This window comes from Tursiops truncatus, chromosome 5, assembly GCF_011762595.2.
Source record: "Tursiops truncatus isolate mTurTru1 chromosome 5, mTurTru1.mat.Y, whole genome shotgun sequence".
Classification (NCBI taxonomy): domain Eukaryota; kingdom Metazoa; phylum Chordata; class Mammalia; order Artiodactyla; family Delphinidae; genus Tursiops; species Tursiops truncatus.
Window position 1 is genome coordinate 89,336,416 of NC_047038.1, and position 21,456 is coordinate 89,357,871.

The 21,456-nt window shown below is 35.3% G+C and overlaps 1 protein-coding gene across 10 annotated transcripts in view; it reads left to right on the forward strand.

The window, feature by feature from the left end:
* The window catches only part of ALB (albumin), a 144,006-nt gene that overhangs the window by 105,897 nt on the left and 16,653 nt on the right, over positions 1-21,456 (forward strand). For 7 of the 10 annotated variants that reach the window (XM_073805328.1, XM_019932710.3, XM_019932706.3 and 4 more), the window contains 2 exons: positions 18,444-18,544; positions 21,247-21,284. In XM_073805328.1, coding sequence (XP_073661429.1) covers positions 18,537-18,544; positions 21,247-21,284 — 46 coding nt within the window. In that variant the 5' untranslated portion in view covers positions 18,444-18,536. Of the gene's footprint in view, positions 1-18,443; positions 18,545-20,963; positions 21,285-21,456 lie in introns of those variants that run through there. The other 3 variants (XM_073805331.1, XM_019932712.3, XM_004322034.4) reach the window with 2 other exon arrangements.

Consider the following 21,456-nt stretch of genomic DNA (forward strand, 5'->3'; position numbering starts at 1 on the left):
AGTTAGCATAATTCCTGGTACTCTATAGGCATGCAGTAAATATTTGTGGAATGATTGACTAAAACAATGAATGCTTAATATATTTCAAAATTAGTTAAAGATTTCTCTAAAAATCCCTACTAGGGTATATGATTAAATTCTATGAATATATTGACACTTAACAGCGACATAAAAGCAGAAAGACATGTAGCAAATCCAGGTCATCAGATTGAATCAGAAATCTGACTCCCATTGTTTAAAGAAAATAACTAGTAGAAACTATTGAAAAATTGTATGTGTAGATATTGAATATGTGCAATTATATGCAATATTGTCACTATATATTGAAAAATATGTGTATTTAGAGATATTGATAATTTAACCAAAATGAATGACCTTTTGAACATGGCACTTACATCCAGTTTCTTCTGAAAATCTTTGTAATATAACTTATTTTCATAAAATTATATGATTTATAAATAACAGCAAAAATGAACCTGAATAATTAATCTATTTAAGTGATTTTTAAAATTATACATGTTACTTTAGTTTCTTAGGTTTATAATGCACTTGTGATATCCCTGACATTTGCTAAAAATTTGGGGAGATATAGATCAATTTTCAAAGAAAAATTAGTTTTAATTTACTTAATACATGTGTGTGTTTGTAAGTAAAGCAGCTGTGTAAGAATGTAACTTTCCTGTATTTTTTCTAAGTCAAATGTATTTCAGTTTTGAACCTGCTCAAGTAGAGTACTTTTCATCTCCATCACTTTGGGGTTGCTTAAGACACGTCTCACAGTTATTTCCTCTCTGGGGTCTTACTCCCTCCCAAACCCTTTCTGAATAGAATACAGGGTCTGTCTTTCTCTCAAGATACTAATTTTTCTAAAGCTTTCCTATACTCTTGGAGAAAAAGAGAGCCTTTAAGACAAGCCTTTCTCTCTGACTTTGAGGGACCATATTCTTTTTTTTCTTTTTTAATTGAAGTATAGCTGATTTACAATGTTGTGTTAGTTTCTGGTGTACAGCAAAGTGATTCAGTGATATATGTACATATATATGCGTATATATATTCCTTTTCATATTCTTCTCCATTACGGTTTATTACAGGATATTGAATATAGTTTCCTGTGCTATACAGTAGGACCTTGTTGTTTATCTATTTTATACCTAGTAGTTTTTATCTGTTAATCCCAAACTCTTAATTTATCCCCTCTCCCCTTCCCCTTTGATAACCATAAGTCTATGTCTGTGAGCCTGTTTCTGTTTTGTAAATAAGTTCATTTGTATCATATTTTAGGTTCCACATATAAGTGATATCATATGATATTTACCAGGGACCATATTCTTATTACTTCCCTCCACGTCTGTCTCCTCTCCCCAGCCTGATAGATTATTTCTTGTCTCTTCTCATGTCCTTTGCTCTTCCCCAAGTACTTCCCCCAAACATTTTGTCTACTTCAGTAATACTTTCAGCTCCTCTAAGAGCTTAAGTTTTAGAAGCCAACATTAAAGAGAACTCTTTGTCCATGCTTTTCATCCTTTTACATCCTCCTCTAAAGCATTTAGCACAGAATATCCTAACTACTTATGACAAAAATCAACATTTTCTGAAAAAAGGAGGAGAATTTACTAGATCAAATGCTATCCCACCACATAGGTACTGATATTTTATTTTATGGGGACATGTCATCTTCAGTGTGTGAGTATTTGGTAAATATCCAGTGATAGTAGTGCCAACACCCCAAATTTTGGGAATTTTCATATAAAATAAGGGCATCCTGAGGCATTTTTTGTTTGTTTGTTTGTCAAATTAAGATAGAAGGTAAGGATCTTTAGAGAAATCTCTCCTGTGATGTTTTGGAGAATGATAAAGTAGGACTATTTAATAGTGAGACTTAATTCATTTAAAAATTTTTTAAATGGGAAGTTTTTAAGTGCTGAAGACCAGAGGAAACTTATGAATATACATAGTAACTATTATCTCTTGCATTTGTAGCTGTAAAATTGAGACAGGAAAGTAATTCACTTCAAGGTCACAGCCTGTTAGTGGCAGAGTTCAGAACTGACTCTGACTCCTGTTTTAACACTCATCTTATATCAGGATTCTGCTAGGTGCCTGGTACTATTCTAGGCATGTAACATGCATACCTAAAATGAAATAAAATAAACATTTTCTAGCGGTTTTTAATTTTTTTCCCCTTAGGGATTCCAGATTAACCTTGGCTGCTTTTAACTGTATTAAGACTTTGAAACAGGGAAAATGTAAATGTTCTTTACAAGGATTGTGTAGGTTAGCCTTACAAATATTTCCTAGAATCACCTCGGCAGACATCAGTAATGAATAAGATATATGTGAGTAGCTGTGTGTATTCTTTCTGTCTCTCCACCTAAAGCATATCCTGTTTGCTAAATATCTTGGACTGTTCACTCCCATTTGTTTGCTTGTTTTTTTTTTTTTTGGACACCATAATTTCCACATATACATGTACTTGTGTATTTACAACATATAATAGCGATAATAAAAGCTATAGTAATAATAGCCAACATTTATTGAGCACTTGCTATGTGCCTGGTACTTTCTAGGCACTTTACACGTATTAAATCACTGAATCCTTTAAAACAAATTCACATCCCCAATTTATAGTTGAGGAGATTGAGGCATAAAGAAGTAACTTGTCCAATGGCAAAAACTAGTAAATGGCCGAGGGATGATCACACCCAGGCAGTCTGTGGGCTTAGTCGCTTCTCTCTGAACATGGGAGTGTCATATAAGAGTTGTGTGTTCTCCTTGTACATCATGAGGTTTTGACAGCAGGTCAGAGGGAGAAAGAACTTCTACAAACTAAGTTTAATGTCTCTGGGATCATTTTGCTAATTTGTGTGTAGTATGGCACCCACTGCCATATTTTTAAGACTTTTCATATTGGAAGAGGTAAAGTGATGTGAGGTATTGTAGAAAACTGATATTATAATCCCTAGTTTTACTTCATCATGTAGTCCCTTACAAATGCCTCTTCACTTATGTGTTAAGGGGGCTTGGCAGAACATGTGAGACATAACAAATATTTTAAAATACCGTATGCTGACACATATATATGGAATATAAGAAAAAAAAATGTCATGAAGAACCTAGGGGTAAGATGGGCATGGAGACGCGGACCTACTAGAGAATGGACTTGAGGATGGGGGAGGGGGAAGGGTAAGCTGTGACAAAGTGAGAGAGTGGCATGGACATATATACACTACCAAACGTAAGGTAGATAGCTAGTGGGAAGCAGCCGCATAGCACAGGGAGATCAGCTTGGTGCTTTGTGACCACCTGGATGGGTGGGATGGGGAGGGTGGGAGGGAGGGAGACGCAGGAGGGAGGAGATATGGGAACATATGTATATGTATAACTGATTCACTTTGTTATAAAGCAGAAACTAACACGCCATTGTAAAGCAATTATACTCCAATAAAGATGTAAAAAAAAAAAAATTTCCCCAAATTAGATCACTGTCATATCTAAGTTAGTGATTGTTTTATTGTATTTACCATTGGAGCTTTTCAGAGCTGTTAGCTGTCACCCACATTATAGAATAATGGGACTTGTTTGTTGAATCTCTACCAGGTAAGATTTCCCTGACTGATAACACAGATGCTGGACTCAGCATTTCTCCTTCTCCCCAAAGCTAGGCTACTCCCTGGAGGTCATTTCTTTGTGTGGACTTTCTGTAATTCATTTGCCCAGAGTATACTTTTCAATGGACATAGTTCACTCTTTGTTGATCAGAGTTGTAAAGTATTTGCTGTCTGCCTAGGTTTTGCAAATTATCTGTGGCAAAGGATTAAAGTATAAACGTCAGGTCGTTGGCCTTCAACGTGATGAATGGCCTGATGTTATAATTTAAAAAATCTTTAAATGAATTCATTCTTTACTATATTGAAGGATTTCTACAGGTTGATTTTTGTATGCAAAAGAAATTCACTACAGTCAGAGATGATTCTAAAGTTTAAGGGGTCGGATAGTTCTATATATTAAAATTTTAAAGTACTGTGATTGAATAGAAGTGCTTTTTGCTTGTATCTTTATTTAGCATTCATGGCTGAATGCCTTATATTATAGTTTTTTTTTTTGGCTTGCCTTGGCTTTTTAATTTGTAAAATCCTTGGGAGAAATTACTGTGCATATTGATATTTTTGTGCATATCATAAAGTACCAATATTGTTTCTAATACAATGTATATTCTCAAGAAAGATTTTGAATTAATTATTTGTCCAAATTAAATACAACTATAAATCTATCTCATTATTTGCACAAGAATATTCAAATTGTAGGGTCAAGATATATCGGTATGGTCACCAAGGTAGATATTGTATCATTAAATCAGAGAGTGTATGTGACTAACCAATAATTGTTCATGAGAATAACCAAGTGATATTGCTTAGAAATATCCATTTGCAACTCAGTGGGACTGCAGATAAGTAAAAGTAGAAATTTATTATCTTTTCTATCAAGGTAAGCCTGGTTTTGATTGTCACATATATGTATAATCTATCAACAATTAATGAATTCTCACCATATATTTAGCTCTATTAAGTACTGTTGGTGACATTTCTACCAGGATGTCTAACAGATATTTCAAACTTAAGGCCAAACAGAACTATCAATTACCTTCCTTAAACCTGTATGTCTTCTCCCACCTTCTTCTCCCCCATCTGTCCCCCAAACCCTCCCCATCTCCACAAATGGCTCCAGCATTCTTCAGTTCTTGAGGTCAAAACCTACGAGTCATTGGGTCTTTTTTTCACCGCACATCCAATTTATCAGTAAGAACTGGTAGCTCTACTCCCCAAATGTATTCAGAATCTGACCACTGGTCACCATTTCCTTTGCTATAATCCTAACCTAAACCACCATCATCTCTTGCTGGGCTACTACCAGGCCTGCTGGTTTCCCTACCTCCACTCTTGCCCAGTGTGGTCTATTACATCTAGACAGTGATCTTTATAAAGCTTAGATTAGATCTTGTCATGCTGCTGCTTAAGAATTGACCTATGACTTTGAACAACCTCCAGAATAAAGTTCAGGCTCCTTACTGAGGTCTAGAGCATCAGCTTCTGCCTCTTTCTGGACCTCATCTCCTACTCTCTCCTTGTTCACTGCACGATAGCTATCCTGGCCTACTTTTTGTCCCCTCTTAGAGCCTTTTCACTTACGGTGTCTTTTACTTTGAATGCCCCCTGCCCCCAGCCCTAATCTCACCATGCCCGTCTCATTGTCATCATTCAGATCTCAACTGAAATGTCACCTCCTCAGACAGGTCTTCTCTGACATCCTTTGGAAAAACCATAGCCCTTCACTAATCACATTCTTTCTCAGTACCTGATTTTATTATCTTCAACTTATCAGTACATAAAATTAGCTATTTATTTATTTACTTGTTTACTTGCTGTCTTTTCTACTGGAATGTAAGCTCCTTGAGGTCAAGGAATATGTATGTTTTGCTCAATGGTGAATCTCCAGCACCTAGAGTAGAGGCTGGCACATAGTAGGTCATCAACAAATTTGTTGATGAGCTGGCTAACTGGCCTTTATATTCTTTTCTGTAAAACAAAAGACATGGAACCAATTATCTATAAGGACTTTTCTAGTCCTAAGATTTTGCTTTAGTCTCTTAAAACTGTATTGGTCTGAATAATGAGGATAGCAAAATGTCCAGGTTGAACCCATACTCTAAGACCTACATTAAGTCACACCTCTGACCACACTGCCCTACAGAACTTTCTGCGACCTTCCCTATGTGGACAATTTCAGAGTCTCTAAAGGCCAGTCTACAGTTAGCCATATGCTGTTTTGCCTTCTTAGCTAAAGTGCTCTTGCATGTACATCTATAGGTGCAATTTCATTTGAACACGCTCAAGGTAAGAGCCTGTGCTGGTTCCAACCTGCTTTTCCTAAAATTCACTGAGTGCCTATATGTGCCAGGCACTGTTTACACTTGACATGCATTAACTAATTTAATCCTCATAGTGATCCCATGAATTAACATTATCCCAATTTGGAAGAGAAAAAATCAAGGCACAGAGAGTTGGAGTAACTTGCCCAATTCTTCATAGCCAGTAGTGGGGCTGGCATTTAAACTTGGGAAGTCTGTTCCCAAGTCTGCTCTTAATCAACACATGATAATGCCTCATACAGTACCTGGCATAGACACTAGAAATATGTGGGAAATATAGCAGACACTAGATATTCATTCGAATGAACTGAATGAATGAATAACAAAGAGAAAGAAATGTGCAATAACAGTTCTATGCAGTGGCTGTATTATCTCATCCAGAAACCTCCCAAATAATTATTACTGAAAGGATGCGCATTACCATGAATACCTTGTTTTTTCTGGTTGCCACCTTTACATGGCTTGCATTTGTATTTATCATTCCATTCCACACTGCCTCTGCTTAATCCAGCAGTTTTGTATCTGAGCACCCATTTGTCTCCAAACAAATTCCACAGATGTCTTATCTAACCTACTGGGCTTGAAAGGCAATCGTTAGTACAACTAAACTGAAAACAACCTCAAATCTAATCTTCCTAGGATGAGCAAGACTTTGTGGCTTAGAGGACTTTGCTTTCAGAGTTATGAAAGAGTATTCTTTCTACAGGTCCTCTAGAAGTGGAAAAGCAATGATTGAAAAGAATATGAATTAAAATATTTTAAGATAAAGATTTATATGCCTGTTTTTAACATAGTAAAGTAAAATAATATGAAAGAGTAGATTCTAGCTTTAATTTATTGCCAGATTATCTGAAATTTGAAATATTCATGGATACTTTACTGTCTAATTTCCAATGTGGTGGCCAGTGTCTGTTTTCCTCTTTATCTTGCACTGCCACCTCTACCAACCGCCTATCTTGCTGCTGCAGCCACTGGGATTGTTACAGGAAAGGTAAAAAGCAAGGCCTCTATGACAGAGACCTTATTTTAGGAGAACAAAGAATAAAGCATAAAACACAAAGGGTAGATCCTCATGCCAGCTTCTGCAGCTCAAACTCAAGGAAAAGTATTTCTACTGCCAATGGCAATGGATGTAGCTTTGCATATATAATGAAAGCTTTTAGGGACTATCAGTGGAGAACAACTGCTCTAATTTTTTGAAAGGCATCATCGATTAGATCTATACATAGATTAGATCTATACCCTCCTGACCCCATGCTGCATGAGTTCATAATTCTTGCTCTGTTGCTCACTAACTGTTGACCTTGGGCAAGTTACTTAACCTCAGTTACTTTAACTCAATCTCAGTTTCTTCAGTTGAAAAATAGAGATAATAACAGTGTTGCCCTTACAGCGTTCTTCTGAGGAGGGAAATGAGCTAATCTGAGCACTGCTACAACATTGGCACATTGTAGGCACTTTATAAATGTTTGTTAAATAAACTGCTGCATTTTTCTCCTGACACACTCATCAGTGCTTCGGTACAGTTGATATACCTCTAATCTAATGTAAAAGCACTTGAGATTTTAGTTAGTATTTGCAGTCTCATCGTGAGTAAACACAAAATTTCTATTATTATTATTTGCAATATTGACAATAAGCCCATGGACTTTCATTATGCTTTCATGGATATCAAAGAGTTTATGGACACTAGACTAGAAACTGTTTATTTGTTTTTTTACTCATTCATTCACTCAACAAACATTTGTGAATGAATACTCATAAATACTACATGCCAGGAATGTATGTGATTTCTTGTGTGTCTCTTAAATTTGCTAGAGATGGATATTTAATAACATTCCTTAGTTTTTTTCCACAATACAATCATGTTGCACATTTTTTACTAATTAAATTTAATTAATGGGTTTAACAACTCTCGTCTAGTACTGGACCGAGATTTTGTGGAGAATACAATAAATAGGGCAAATCTTTACTCTTATAAAATAATTACAATTTAGTAAAACCATAAATTCAAGAGGTATGACTAAGAACTAATAAAAGTAATAGAAATTATCAGAAGAGAGTGAGAAGACTGTAAGACTGGGGGAGAGAAAGTTCTGAGGTGTGCTCTGAAGAGGAGGATTTATATAAATAGAAAGCAGAGGAAAGTCATCATGGTGGGAGACTGCCTAATAAACAGAGACCTGGTCTGGAAATGAGCTTGGTATGCTGGGTAAGATGAAGATGACCTTGCAGCACCTTGCACAATCTTCTCACCCATTATGGTGTTATATATTTTATAGGGTTGCCAAAAATACTACACTGAATATCACTGTCTTAATAGGGGAACTTATATGTGCAAGAGAAATACAAGATTATGCTACAGAGCTCCTTCTTTTATTTGTTCACTCATTTACTCATCCATTTAACAAATATTATTGAACACATGTTATATGCCAATCATGTGCTATCCACTAGGGATACTGCAGTGATGGAGAAAGATAAAGCCTCTGCTTTCACAGATGTTATAAACTAGTGGAATCAGATTCCTGAACATTTTAACTACCAGGGTAAGGAGCCTGGAATTTATTTAAAATGCAATGTAATGTAAAAAGACTTTAAGGAGAGAAAAGTTTTAGGATTAATCAGAGCATATAAGGACTCCAGGTATGAACATTAATTAAGAGTTTATTATAATAACTCTGGCATGTTTGGTGAAAGCCTGAACCAGAGTTGTGTCAGTGTTTGGGGGATAAGGATAAATGTGAGATTTTAAAGAATGGATCAGAACTATTTAGGGACAGATTGGATATTTGAGGTTAAGGAGAAGGAGGCATTAAAATTACTATAAAGTTATAAAAATGAGTGACATGGAGAATTAGGGAATAATAAGTCAAGTGGGTAAATTTGGAAGAAAATTAAATGAGGGTTGTGGTGGGAAGATGACAAATTGATTTTGAACATACACACTGAGCTTATGTCAAGTGGATTTTAAGGAGAGGAATAGATCTTCAAGTGTTTTTACAGTGACTGTAGTAAGAAATGCATTTTACATAATGAACTAATGACATATATAGCAAACATTTCACAAAATGATATTTATCCTACTCTATGTAATTCACCCTGATCATTTCTGTTCATTTTATTTTACTAAAAAATATTGGTCATGGCACGAAATTTATTTTGTGACCCTGTTTGAAAAACTGTTCTAAAGATAGTTGAAAATAAGAATCTTATTTTAGTTGATGGGTTGTAGAGCCTTTTGGCAATAAGGAGGAAGCTAATATAGATTTTGGATTGTGCCGTCAGGCATTAGAAAATAATTTCAAGTTCACAGGGTATAGAAATCCTTCTTAGATGATCATGGCTACAGATGGAGAGACTCCAACATATGCACAAGTTGGTTAGATGTACCCCAGTGTGTGGATAGCAAAGAATATTAGAAATACCATGCAATCTAATCTTTTTTTTGCTATAAAAATATTTTTTAATTTAAAAAAAGGATATCTGTATTAATGTCTGACTACACCAGATTTTTCCTACTGAGTAAAGGAATATTACTCATACCTTCTTCTCCTCATCCTTGCAGACACATTCCATATTTGATATTTCCCAGAAATGTGCTCACAATTTTAAGGTATAGTCAAAATGAACCAAAGAACAACCTCTGAATGGACTGATTTAGGTTATTGTAGCTATCAGTTTAATATGGCTAATGAAGAAGCAATAGCACCAGTGTAGTAAGTAGCCTTGAGCAAGTTCTCTACAGGTGGTCTTGCGTAACAAGGTGGTTGAATAATTGGAAAGAGTTTCATATTTGAACTTTTCTAGCACCCCTTTTGTTTACTCACCTAAACTGCACACAAAAGATTATAAATGGGAATTAGTATTGGCTTGGGACTTGGATTTGGGTGGGGAGTACAAAGAAGTGTCAGCCATACGGCAACAGGTTAAGAATTGAGCAACACTCTGGACAGTGAATGTGGCTGCTGGACCAATGGGATATATCATCAGGCTATGTAAATACATCTCCATATGCCTAATGGCAAGAATGTGTTAGCTTTTCTAGTTGGCCAGGATTGAAGTAAGTCAGCATTTGCTAACATGTTTGCCTCCATTTTATCCCTGTAACCAAACTAATTCCCGGATTGCATTCCAATGAGAAACACAAAATGTGGGAGGACATACGGTATCAATATCAAGTTGTTCATGGCCTCTTACCACAGGAGTGCAATTGACTCTTGCTCAGTCAAGTTAAACTGACAGTCAGTGAAAGTTTTGAATGGCTTCCATATCCAAAGTATGCACTGGATCAGGTGTTAGATATAGTGAACATAATAATACATGGGGTGTCCCTTCAAAGACCTTATTATATATTATACTGGGCATGTAGGATATAAATTGCAGCATTTCAATTGTAAGGAAACACTGATCTAACAACCTTAATGATCCAAAAAAGAAAAAGGGAAAAATAAGTTTCTGAACAACCAAATAGATATTCCAAAGTTCAAGCACCAAAGTTCAGGCCTTACAGGCTATTTACAAGGGTCAATTAACCTCTGTCCTAGTGGGATAGGACCTACATGGTGAGAGTTGAAGAACCATGGAACCTCTGCCTCAGGTTCTGCTCTTCACTTGGTTGCCTATCTGAGATTCCACTCAGGAATTAACCAACAGAACAGCAGTACTTCTAAAATGCCTTTGTTTCAAAGAAGTTTAGGGGTGGTTTTGTGGAGGAAATAGAGTGCTGAGGAAATTGGGAGCATGGGGTTGAGATAAAGGAGAGACTTCTAGATTTTGTGGAGTTATAGTTTACTAAGATTGTTGATCTTTAACACCCACCTGAATTTGCCTACAAAATCAGAAATGATAGTTTTGGCACGGGGTGTCCATTAGAGAGAAGGCACACAGAGTAGAGGTGGGGTGCCAGTGGGGGGCTTGGTGAACCTAAGAGAACAGTAATGCTGGGGTGCATCTAAGACATGCATTTGAGATGTGCAGAGGGCTGTGGAATGGGAGAGAGGGTTTATCATGAGCCCTAGTGAGGGGTTGCAGAGGGAGATGAGTGCCACAAATACACTTTCTTACTTTTCAATTTAGCCCCATGTAATACGTCTCTCTGTTTAGTGCATGCCCTCTTTTTTTAATGACTACTTCAACTTCTCAATTTCCCTCAAATATTCAATTCCAAGCCATTCATTCTTAGCAATCCCTTCCTTACAGAGTAAATAAAAGCCACAATCAGTAAAACCCTTGTCATTGGCTTCCAAATGCTCATCAGTGAAAATTTTCTTTCACCCTCAACCTTCTCCAATTGCCCCCCTTAACATCCAGATTTCTTGGAAGAGTTATCTATACTGTAGTTATTTATTCCTCTCCTCCCATCTACCTTTCCAGCCACTCCAGTGTGGTTTTGGGGCTCATCATTCCATCAAACAGCTCTATTAAGGACATTGGTAATGCTCTTGCAATAGATATTATTTCAATTCTTGTTTACTATCCCTGTCAGTAACATTTGTAACTCTTTAGTAAACATTCTGTTCCCTTACATTCCCTGGTATAGCAATGCCTTGACTTGTTTCCTCTTCTCTGGCCACCTGTTATTTGATCTTTGATCTTTCCACTCCATAATGGGCCTCTCCTTGTCTCATGTTACTCTCTTCCTAGCCTATCTCAATCTTGTACTGCTTTGTGACTCACAAATAATATTCCAAGCTTAGGCCTTGCCTCTGCCCTCTAAACTCTATAACTATTGCTTGACATCTCTTTTTTTTTTTTCTGTGTTCTTTTAATTTTTAATATATTTTTATTTATTGAGGTATAGTTGATTTACAATATTATACAAGTTTCAGGTGTACAACATAGTGATTCACAATTTTAAAAAGTTGTACTCCATTTATAGTTACTATAAAATATTGACTATATTCCCTGTGCTGTACAATATGTCCTTATAGCTTATTTATTTTATTACATAGTAGTTTGTACCTCTTAATTCCCTATCCCTATCTTGTCCCTCCTCTCTTCCCTCCTGCCACTGGTAACCATTAGTTTGTTCTCTATATTTGTCAGTTTCTTTTTTTGTTATATTCACTAGTTTGTTTTATTTTTTAGATTACACATATAAGTGATAGCATACAGTATTTGTCTTTCTCTGTCTGACTTATTTCACTAAGCATAATACCCTCCAGGTCTATCCATGTTGCTGCAAATGGCAAAATTTTTTTTATGGCTGAGTAATATTACATTGTATATGTATACCATATCTTCTTTATTAATTCATCTGTTGATGGACTCTTAGGTTGCTTCCATATCTTGGCAATTGTAAATAATGCTGCTCTGAACATTGAGGTGCATGTACCTTTTCACATTAGTGGTTTTCTTTAATTTTTTTTTTTTTATTGGATAGACACACAGGAGTGGAATTGCTGGATCATCGTAGTTCTATTTTTAGTTTTTTGAAAAACTTCCATAATGTTTTTCAGTAGCTGCACCCAACAATGTGTAGCCAACAATGTACAAGTATTCCCTTTTCTCCACATTCTTGCCAACATTTGTTTTTTGTGGTCTTTTTGATGACATCTGTTCTGACAGGTGTGACGTAATATCTCACTGTGGTTTTGATTTGCATTTCCCTGATGATTGATGATGTTGAGCATCTTTTCATGTGCCTATTGCCCATCTGTATGTATTCTTTGGAAAAATGTCTATTCAGATATTTTGCCCATTTTTAATTGGGTTTTTTTTTGATATTGAGTTGTATGAGCTATTTATATACTTTGGATATTAATCCCTCATTGGTCATATCACTTGCAAGTATTTTCTCCCGCTCAGTAGGTTGTCTTTTTGTTTTATTGATAATTTCCTTTGCTGTGCAAAAGCTTTTAAGCTTAATTAGGCCCCACTTCTTTATTTTTGATTCTGTTTTCTTTGCCTTAGGAGACAGATTCAAAAAATATTGCTAAAATTTATGTCAAAGGGTGTTCTGCCTATGTTTTCCTCTAAGAGTTTTATAGTATCTGGTCTTACATTTAGGTTTTAATCAATTTTGAGTTTATTTTTGTATATGATGTTAGATGATGTTCTTATTTCATTCTTTTACATGCAGCTGTTCAGTTTTCCCAATACCACTTATTGAAGAGACTGTCTTTTCTCCACTGTATATTCTTGCCTCCTTTGTCATAGATTAATTGACCATGAGTGCATGGGTTTATTCCTGCGCTCTCTACTCTGTTTCATTGATCTGTGTGTCTGTTTTTGTGCCAGTACCATGCTGTTTTGATTACTGTAGCTTTGTAGTATAGTCTGAAGTCTAGGAGTGTGATTCTTCCAGCTCTGTTCATCTTTCTCAAGATTGTTTTGGCTATTCGGGGTCTTTTGTGGTTCCATACGAATTTTAAAATTATTTGTTCCAGTTTTGTGAAAAATGCCATTGGTATTTTGGTAAGGATTGCATTGTCTGTAGATTGCATTGAGTAGTATGATCATTTTAACAATATTAAGTCTTCCAATCTGTGAACGTGGTATATGTTTCCATCTGTTTGTGTCATCTTCAATTTCTTTCATCAGTGTCTTACAGTTTTCCAAGCACAGGTCTTTCACCTCCTTAGGTAACTTTATTCCTAAGTATTTTATTCTTTTTGATGCAATTGTAAATGTGATTGTTTCCTTAATTTCTCTTTCTGGTAGTTCATTGTTAGTTTATAGAAATGCAACAGATATCTGTATATTAATCTTGTATTCTGCAACTTTACCAAATTGATTGTTGAGCTCTAGTAGTTTTTTTGGTAGCATTTTAAGGATTTTCTATGTATAGTATCCTGTTGTCTGCAAACCATGACAGCTTTACTTCTTACTTTCCAATTTGGATTCCTTATATTTCTTTTTCTTGTCTTTGACATCTCTTCTTTTTTTTTTTTTTTTTTTGCGGTACGCGGGCCTCTCGCTGTTGTGGCCTCTCCCGTTGCGGAGCAGAGGCTCCAGATGCGCAGGCTCAGCGGCCATGGCTCACGGGCCCAGCCGCTCCGCGGCATGTGGGATCTTCCCGGACCGGGGCATGAACCCGTGTCCCCTGCATCGGCAGGCGGGCTCTCAACCACTGCACCACCAGGGAAGCCCCTGACATCTCTTCTTAGATGTCTCAAACATACCTGAAATCAAACATGTCCAAATCATACTAATGATACTCCTACATAGTTCTGGTGTTTGTCCAGTGCTCCTTAGACCTGTGAGTCATGCCACAACCATTGAATTGTACAAGGCAGAAAGCTAGAAATCATCATGACACCTCTACTTTTCTTACCAACCATTTTCAATCCATCCAGTCCTGCTGATTTTTTCTCCTTGGAGTTTTGTGCTGGAGAGAACCACCCCCCACCCCTCGCCCACCTCTCTTTTCTGCCTATCCCTGGCTTTATCCTATACTGTGAAGGGACGTTATTTATGTACATGTGGAAATTCCACTTATTATATCCCAACTTATTATATACCACCTTCAAAAGCTGCCTCTTGGCCATTTCTCAGACCTAGGAGTAAATACATCAGTAATATGGTCTGCCCGTGGAAAGATATACTCATGTAAGGGAACTCTCTGGCCCTAGAAGAGGTTCAGAGCTGTTTGGACTGGGAGTTCCAGGGTTAGGGTGCCTGAATCATGGTCTAGAATAGGAGGAAGACATACCCTCGGTTTTGTGAGCAGAGCATAGCTGGAAGCAGAACATAGCTGGGGCAGAACATAGCTGGAAGAAGCCGGAGGAGGCCTTCTAAAGCATGGATTTTATAGAAGGCGGTCTCTTTTTTGGGTCCAAGACAAGTACTGCTCCTAAATATCTCTTCAATCTGTCCGTTTCTCTCCATTTCTATACCACTGCTATAGGCCAAGATCTCACCATCTGTTGCTGGGACTATTGCATTAATCCCCTGACTAGTCTTCATAGATATACTCTTGCCTTCTCTAGTCTCTTCCCTACACTGCAACCAGGGTAATTTTCTGAAGCATAAATCAGATTATATCATTGGGCTAATAAAATCACTCAACTTCTCAATGCTTTTAGGATGAAAACCAAATATACTACTGTAGCTAAGATGACATACAAACCATCTACTCTCATATCTCATCTCACATTGTGCTTCCCCTCAACTCTAGCCTTTCTCAGTTTCTTTCATGCTCTTTCTTTTCTCAAGCATATTTTGTCCCCTGTGCCTGGAAGGCTATTTTCTTTCATCTTTCTTTATGCCCATTTAAAAAACTCTCAGTTTAAAACTCACATCCCTGGGAAAGCTCTCTCAGACTTCCAGGCACATGGTATTATTAAATAAATATGGCTTGAATCAAGAACACTGTTTTATCACTAAATATTTGGGTGGTCTACTGACTTTGTCAGTCATCTTAGATGAATTATTTCCCCATAGAAGTTTTGTAGCTTTCTACCAGAACAATACATTTCTTTGGGGTTTATAATATTAAAATGACCAATCTCATCCTTAGCTTTGCCTGCAAATCCAAATAATTGAAAATTCTGCTTTATTTTTCTGATTGCCAGCCTGCCTTTCTTTTCTTTCTTACTCCTACGGGAAATTTCATTGTCTTTTAAATTCAGGTCTAACTCTTTGCTTTCTGCATTTTGGTATTTTATCAAACATTTAGAAATTACACATATTCTTACCCTCCTTACTTCCCTCAGCCCTCTACCTACTCATTCCATTTCTTCAGGCAAAGTTCCTTCATGACAAAATTGAACCCAGAGAATGCAAATTTGAAGCTTTGCAATCTGTTGAGTTGCATAGTTACCTGAAGAGGTTAGAGCCCACACCTCTTATTTATGGACAGGATTGCCCTTAAATTTAGAGCTTCTCCTCTGATACTTCTTTAGTACCTCAGGAGTACTTTGTGTTCTACATGCACAGCATGTTGCAGTGTAATTATCTTTCTTTGGTTCTATCTTCCCTATTAAACTGTGGGCTTCAAGACCTAGGGAGGTCTTCAAGAACTTCAAAGTCAGGGACTGTATCTTATTAATCTTTTGTATCCTCATAGCCTAGGAAATGCGTGGCATTTAGTGAGCATTCAATACATTTTGAGCATTTAGTGAGCATTTGATACATTTCTTTCACATGAATGAAAGACTAGGTGGTACTGCTTAAAATAATAAGTAATAAAATAAGTCTGAAACATTATTTTCAGAATTGTGCCCTGTCAGCAAGAACACTGGTGTTCCTAAATAAATAATGGGTTTGTTGATGCTAGGACAATGTTTGCTTTTAGATACCATGCTTCTCGATGTGCAATTTTTGCCAATTTTCCATGTAATAACAAAGAGAAATTTGAACTCATCAATAACAGCATTTGCCTTCAAGACATTAAATGCTGAGAGGCCAATTTATATAATTTTAATGAATGAATGAATATCTAATATAAATATAAAAATTAAAATAGTAATTGTATATATTTAATCTAATAATTAAGCTACACGTATTAAATATACTGCATCTCACAACTGTGAATCAAAAGTATTTTGGAAAGAAATTGCCATTGTCAACATCATACGTTACTGAAATTACTTCTTTATGCTATTTGAATGCATATTTTTATAGCAACATATTATTATCAAATAGCTATTTTTGCAAACAGAAACTTCAAACCTATAAATACTATTCTAATAAAAGAATTTTGTTCTTTTCAATGTCTATATCACGAAAAACTAATTTTGAACAATTCATTGCTTATATGTGCAATAATTATATTTAAAATCATTTTCAAAATATTTACATTGTATAGTTTATTATAATTAGGCTAGAGATGAATTTCTCTTTAAAAGAGATTAGGCCAATTATTTATTTGATATATTTCTTAAAAGTTACAAGTTTTTTTGGATCAAATAATTCATTTCTTGATGTTAACCAATATACGGATGCTTAAAAAGGTAACGAGAATTTCAAGACTTAAATTTCATGGCTCAGTTGGGTGGCCAGCCAGAGAAGTTTCAGCTAAAGTCCAGCACTGTAAGATTACAAAACATTTGATTAATTTTAAGCTTTAGAAGACATGAAGGAAAAACAATTTTTATCCTTTAATGAAAACTTCCTGAACTTGATCCACTGACATTTTAACATAAGAATATTTTAGCTACACAACCTTTATTGTTTTACAAGAGGTTAAAAATAGTTCCATTTTGTACCTTTAAACTAATCTCCTTTTTAGGTAGTAAGTCTCTTGAATTATATTTGAAAAAATATATAGAATATGAAGAGACTAAGCACTATTAAGCTCTCAGCAATGTATTAATTTCTGTTTGATGTCCATCTGTAGCTACTATCATGAGATAGGAGTCACTAGTATTAATTTCAATTTCTATGTTTATAGACTATTTGTTGTTAACTTATACAAAGAATGGATAAACATGGATTTCAAGCATTAGCTATATTTTTCTTGGATTGGAAAAATGCTAGAAAGATATGAGAAAGTGTCATTTTATTTCCATAATTTAGACAAGTTAAATGATCTTTTCATTTCTTAAAAATGTTAACCTGAATTGGATAGAGAGTAATGCCTGATGAGCCACTGGGCAGCTTAGCAATGGACCAATTCTCAGATTTGTATCCCAATTTCCTAATTTGTTATATTCATTCTAACAGTCAGACCCTTTTCTCATGCTATGACTGTTTCATTGGGAATATGAAATCACAGAATGTTCAAGGTAGAAGGGTCCTTAAAGATGATTTAATTCAACTTGACCCATATAGCATAAAGATATAACTAGATCTGCGTGTTCAAGTTTGGAGCTAGAAATTGACACTGAGCTGAATTAAACTGCATAGTAAAGAGTTGAGAAGTTTGAAGTAAATGGTTAGGAAATCTGAGAGAAGGTACATGTAATTTCTAGAGGCCCAGAGTAACATGAAGAAAGGTGGAAAAGGGACCCTCCTGCCATGGGAGCTTTGGAGAGAGGACTTAAGGGATGGGACAAGCCAACAATGGTGATCTAGTGTGGTTTTCATAATGTGAACTTTCTTTTCTTTGTTTCCTATGAAATTTTCAGCAAAGAATTTTCTCACTAATGCAACTGTTTATGGAGGGACATGAGGGGACAATTGATATTTGGATTACATTACAATTTTTTGTTTGCATTAGATGCCTATATAAGTTCATACAATTTGGACAATTTATTTTCTTATTTATTAATGGGAAATATATCTTCACAAGTGAACAAGAAATTAAATTGCTTACCATGTTTCAATTAGTTAGTTTGATGCTTAATGGTCTTTTACTTTTCTACCCTTCGTATTTTTTAGAAAGCAGTCCAGAGCCTTCATGATAGGTAGGATCTACCCTACCTATCCACACATATGTCCATAGTATCATAGGAAAAATGCTAAGAAGAGATTTTTTTGTTCTTGAATTTCTCTCCAAAAAGATCCAAATTTCCCTTATTTTGGAATGACTTTGGGTTAAGTGTTTCTAGAAAGTCTCTATTAAAATACTGAGGCTATTATCCGACATTGTTGTCACATTTTAATGCATATGTTTCACTTTTTTTCTAAGAGAAGACAACCCAGAAGTAATAATCTATCACAGAAAGAGATGGCATAAGGGCTGGACCAAGAAGATGGACAGTTGGAAGGAAAGCTGGTTTGGATGACTTGGTGAGAAACTTCAGGAATTCAGAGTGTGGTAGGAGGCTGTAGGTTTAAGGTTATGATTAGCAGGGCAAAGAAGTAGGGGACTGGTCTCAAGAAAGATTTCATTTGCTTCAAAACTGTGCCTTTTCTATCCTGTCAAAATGAATGCACAAATAAAGGACGAAAGGGATAAAGGCTCAGGTTTAATTCCCAGTTATATTTCAACTGAGGTATTTTTTTTCTCTTCTAAATGATCAGTACGTTATTAACCTTTGCATATGAAGTAATCATCTTAACCACTCTCTCTTTAAACTTTTTCCATAAAAAGAAACTAGAATCTGTAAGATGTATTTTTAACTCTTGGTTTAAATATTTGCATTTACTCCCATGCCAGACTCCTTTGATGATTAACTAAATATGACTTTAAAAGCTTGAAGAAGAGAATATTTAGAAATAACCAACAATTATGTAGTTTCATTTTTCTTTCAGTTTATAATGTGCATGCAGAATTAATCGAAGAAAACTGTAGGTATCCTTACTTTGGGAACCCCCAAAATGCAAATATTCAAGGGATACTTATTAATTAAGATAAATTTTGAACAGATAGTGTTAAGAATTAAATATTTTAATTTCTCAACCATCTGCTAGACTTTAAAAAGGATACACATATGGAAAATGCATTACTGATACTCTTAGTAAGGTTCTTTCAGGTGTTTCAGTTTTATATTTGAAAATTATGCAATCTTCATTAAATATAGGAATATCAATTTTAGGTTTCTAGAATCATAATGAATTTGATTTCCTTTGGTTTTCTATATTACTATTATAGTACTGTATAATATTACAGTGCAAAATAGGTGGAAAAACTAATATTATTCTCTTCATTTTTTAAATAAAAAAATATGCACAAAGTATATGTGTGAATGCTAAAGGCCTGATTTTGTGAATTAGTCATACAATTAAGTCCAATGATAAGGATTGTGTGTTTGATCAAGCTTTCCCAGAAGACTCATTTTAAGGAAAAGGCCAGGGTTGAATACTGACTTCAAATAAAAGTGCCTACTTTTTCTTGGAGGCTAAAAGAAAAGTTGACTTCATTTACCCAAAAAGGAATTATTTTTTTATTCAGAAAATCAGCACAGTTTCCTTCATTCTTTTACAGTATACAATATCAGGCTTCAAAGAAATGGTTTTCTCCAATGGAAATAATTCCATAGGCAGATATTCGTTTACTTCTGTTCATCTATGCCTGGAAAGACAAGTCTGGCTCCCTTATTCGGACTCCCTCGAGCCATTAAAAAAACTCTTATCAGCTCTAGCTAGCTAGCTATCATCTGTATGTATATTACCTATCTCGGTCACCTATCTAAAAATCTATCACCTGTTTTTCTATTATCTCCTCTTCTGTGCTTGATTATTTAATTAGTACCCTGAAAATGAAATAAAATAAAATAAGATCATAGAAAGTGTGTTTCTTTCACCATATAACTGAATAGGAAAAATAATTCTTCTCGAGTATTTACTAGTCTCTGAGTCTATATGTGCCATAGGGCAAAATGACTGACAGTTTTAATTGACTCGGTTATTTAATTAAATGAAATGACTGGCTTGGTACTAATTATTGTTCTGTAGTATCAGAGAGGGTCAATTTTCCCACTGATTGAAATGCATGGTTCATCTTTTAGAGCAAAAGGGCAGAGAGAGAATAGTCATTCAGAGGTAGAGATCAGAATCTTGGGTGGGGAGAATAAGAAAGGAAGTTTGAAAAAACATTTTAAAAAACTTATCTTTGTTTTGCTTTGTTTTTAGACATGAAGTTAAATTTATTTTGAAATTTAAAATAACATTAAAAAAGAGCATGTGACTTCTCTTTTTATTAAAAGAGAGAAAGGAAAAAAGCGTGAAATAGGGATGGAAAAAATATGATGCCTAGTAAAGAAGATCTAGTATTCTTATAACCACTAAAGGTGTAATCAGGCTCAGCCTGTCCTGTGTATGTTATGATGGCAAAGATCATCATTACTGCCATTGTGTCCATTTTCTTCCCCATGTCTATTTCATGAGAGACACCCACATTGCCTCTAATACTTTGCTCTAGGGCCTGAACCACATGTGGGCCAGAGCTGAGATGAAAATGTAGGACTTTTGAGTATCCATTTCAGTTATTATTGTTGCTATGGCTTTTCCTTAGTTCTCAAATGTGTGTGTGTATGTGTACATTTTTCATTATTTATCAATAAAAGTACAGTTTGAATTAGTAATAGAATCAATGCAGAGCTTAGCTCTTTTAGTATATGTTATTTCCAAGCTAAGTTATTGGTTTGGTTAAATTTTTGCAAATACTGAAAACTCAAATGTTCAAATGGTAAATCACAGAGAACACGGTAATCGTACAAATTGTTTAAACTCTTATGTAAAATTTGATAAGGTGTTTTACATAACTAATGAATTGACAAGGTCTTGTGGAGAAAACAGTTCCAGATCGCAAACATACGCAACGGATTTAGTCAAACAATTTTTTTGGCAAGAATACTATTACTTTTGTAATCAGTTGTGAGCCAATGAAATACAAAGATGAGTCTAGTTAATAATCTACAATTATTGGCTAAAGAAGTATATTAGCGCTGATCTCCCTCTATTCATCCTACCTTTTCTCTTCTATCAACCCCACAAGGCTTTGGCACAATGAAGTGGGTGACTTTTATTTCCCTTATCTTTCTCTTCAGCTCTGCTTATTCCAGGGGTGTGTTTCGTCGAGATACACGTAAGAATTCTATTTTTCTACTGTTCAACTTTTATTTTATTTTCCTAGTAAAAGAAGGTTTCAGTAAACCTTGAATCTTTAATGAAGTAAGTTTTCCTTTAGCATTTATTTTCTAGACTGTTATGATATTTTGTATTTGTGAACCCTTAAGAAGTTATCTTACATTTCTAAC